Genomic DNA, 2,500 nt, shown 5'->3' on the forward strand with positions numbered 1-2,500 from the left:
AACGAGTAGTATATGAATGATTCCGATATGGTTGCAAATTCGCTCATTAAGAAAACTACTATTGTTTTTATTTTTAATGTCTGGGTAATATTGATATTTAATCCATTGGATCTGGTTGTCTCGTGGCTTGTGCACGGCTTATAATCTGGGGCCTTGTGGTTTGTGTGTGGATTATAATCTGGGGCCTTGTGGTTTGTGTGTGGATTATAATCTGGGGCCTTGTGGTTTGTGTGTGGATTATAATCTGGGGCCTTGTGGTTTGTGGGTGGATTATAATCTGGGGCCTTGTGGTTTGTGTGTGGATTATAATCTGGGGCCTTGTGGTTTGTGTGTGGATTATAATCTGGGGCCTTGTGGTTTGTGTGTGGATTATAATGTGGGCGCCTTGTGGTTTGCGTGATTTACAGTCAAGGCATTAGGCTTACTTGAGCGGCAACTCCCAGGTGTGTGGCTTGTTGGCATACGCACAGTATGAAGGTTCTTTGTTTCCATCTTGGCAGTGCTTTTAGCCCTGTTATGCAGATGTATTTTTGCTATTTTGCCATTTTCTGAAGCTATAATTGTCTTTGGTTATGCTTTATCAAGGTGGTAATAGACCTGTTATGCAGGAATATATTCCTGCCCGATAGGAATTGGTTCCTGTATGTGGATATAGTCTCCTCCCAGGTGGTGGTTCTCTCCCTGGCATGGCTCTCAGATGATTTACTCCACCCTTCTGGACTGGTGGAATCTTGCAGGATATTGCAAATGAATCCCTTCTTCCAAGTGCTTTGTGCATTTGGGATGGGATGTCCCTGTCGCTTGCCACTTGGCAGTAATTTCCCTCGGCGAGACGACCCTGTTTTGCCTCATCTGCTCCAGACAGAATAAGATAAAAAGAGTTATCAGTAACTTAATAAAACTGTTAGCTAGTGTGAAGAGCTAGAAGATAAGTACTGGAAATTACAGAAGAATTTGCACATGAAGTGGTTTATATCTCTAGGGAGTGTTTGTAGTGGGTGTGAGTTCCCGCTAGTATGGCTGGGTGCTGAAGGTGAAATGGAGTTCTATGGGGGGAGCTGGAGAGGCTCCCCAGTCAGTGAAGGATCGTGGAGGGAATATCTCGGAGCCTGTGCCTGCGGTCCAATGAGAGAGCCGAGAGGTGTCCATGTTAGCCAGTCGGGTTATGGATATAGCTGTGGACCTGATGTGACTGAACCTGGAAAGTATGCTGAGGCTCAGGTTGCAGGTTGTGCTGCTGCAGCATTTTCCTCTGTCCATCAGTGGATTCTGGTTGAAAATTGATAGATGTAATTGCTTTATTTTACACCTTACACTTGCCATGGCTTGTTACCTGCTCGTCAAAAACTTCTAAATCAGGATTCATTTTTAATCATTAATGTTAAGATGACGAGTTGGTTTCGTTTTGTTGCCTTGTTGAGAGTGAAATACACACAGACTATTGCCTGTGTAAGATAAGGAGAAAGAAGTACAGATAGAATAAGAAGTGTGTTACGGGAAGGGAGGGGAGGTAAAGTGATTGGATTTTGTATCAGATCTTGCTTCTCTGTTTCTGTCTGCCTGTCTGTTTCACATGTCTCTCTTGTTTCTCTGTCTCTTTATGTCATGTGTCTGTCGCTCTATTCATTATTTTTCTTTCTTTCCGTATTTTCCCCTGAAATATTGAGAATTGTTAAATATTACAGTTATTATGGTTTTCTGCAGAAGCTACAGGATCTTTTTCTGTTTTTGTTTTCCAGATAATACCAGCCAGGGAAAATGTCAAGAAACCAAGCAAGAAGAACTGCCACTTTATATACTTCTTTGGAAGCGAAAACTAGTGAGTAAAGGGAGAGAGGAGTAATTCAAATTCAATCCAGAATTTTTACATGATTTGTAACCGTTTTTGTTTCTCTGTATCTCTGTTTCGCCTGCCGCCCCTTTGAGGTGGGTGAATACTTAATGCATATCTGTAAATTGAGGTGAGTACATAATGCATGAAAGTCATTCATTGTGTAAAATTGGGAGTGAAGATGTAATGCCCTTCTCTTGCAGTGCCTGGATAGAGTCGGCTAACGTGAAGCCCTATTTCCAATACAAGAATCGTCTCATGAACGCCAACAAAACTGCTCCCTTCAAGGATGCAGTTGGAGCCATTGAGAAGTACATTAGCGAAAACAATATTGCGGTAAGTTACAGAGATGCTCTTTTTGTGGGCCAGGGTGGGGTGGAGCAAGTGACTGAATGCTTGAATGAGTTCGAAATTTTACCAGAAAAAGTCCTGCTCTGCTTATTGTCCACAAAACAATCCGTAGAATATAGTGTAATGTGGATGGGAGATCCTGAATTTTTTTTATTTTGTACTTAGCGAAGCCATATTGGAATTTGCCAACTGTATAACATTTATCTTGACAATTGTGCTTATTTTAATGTGATTGTAGGTAGCACATGCTAATAATCTCTTGTATTGCTCATCTTGTCAGTTGTAGCTTAATCTCCCTCTTTTATTTTGTTTTTAATA

At 41.4% G+C, this 2,500-nt stretch overlaps 1 protein-coding gene across 1 annotated transcript in view; it reads left to right on the forward strand.

The window, feature by feature from the left end:
* Positions 1 to 2,500, forward strand: part of LOC125030655 (putative oxidoreductase GLYR1 homolog) — a 23,872-nt gene that overhangs the window by 8,628 nt on the left and 12,744 nt on the right. Inside the window, exons 3-4 of the mRNA XM_047620838.1 lie at positions 1,740 to 1,819; positions 2,035 to 2,167. Coding sequence (XP_047476794.1) covers positions 1,740 to 1,819; positions 2,035 to 2,167 — 213 coding nt within the window. The remainder of the gene's footprint in view (positions 1 to 1,739; positions 1,820 to 2,034; positions 2,168 to 2,500) is intronic.

The sequence above is a fragment of the Penaeus chinensis genome, chromosome 11, assembly GCF_019202785.1.
Source record: "Penaeus chinensis breed Huanghai No. 1 chromosome 11, ASM1920278v2, whole genome shotgun sequence".
Taxonomy (NCBI): Eukaryota; Metazoa; Arthropoda; class Malacostraca; order Decapoda; family Penaeidae; genus Penaeus; species Penaeus chinensis.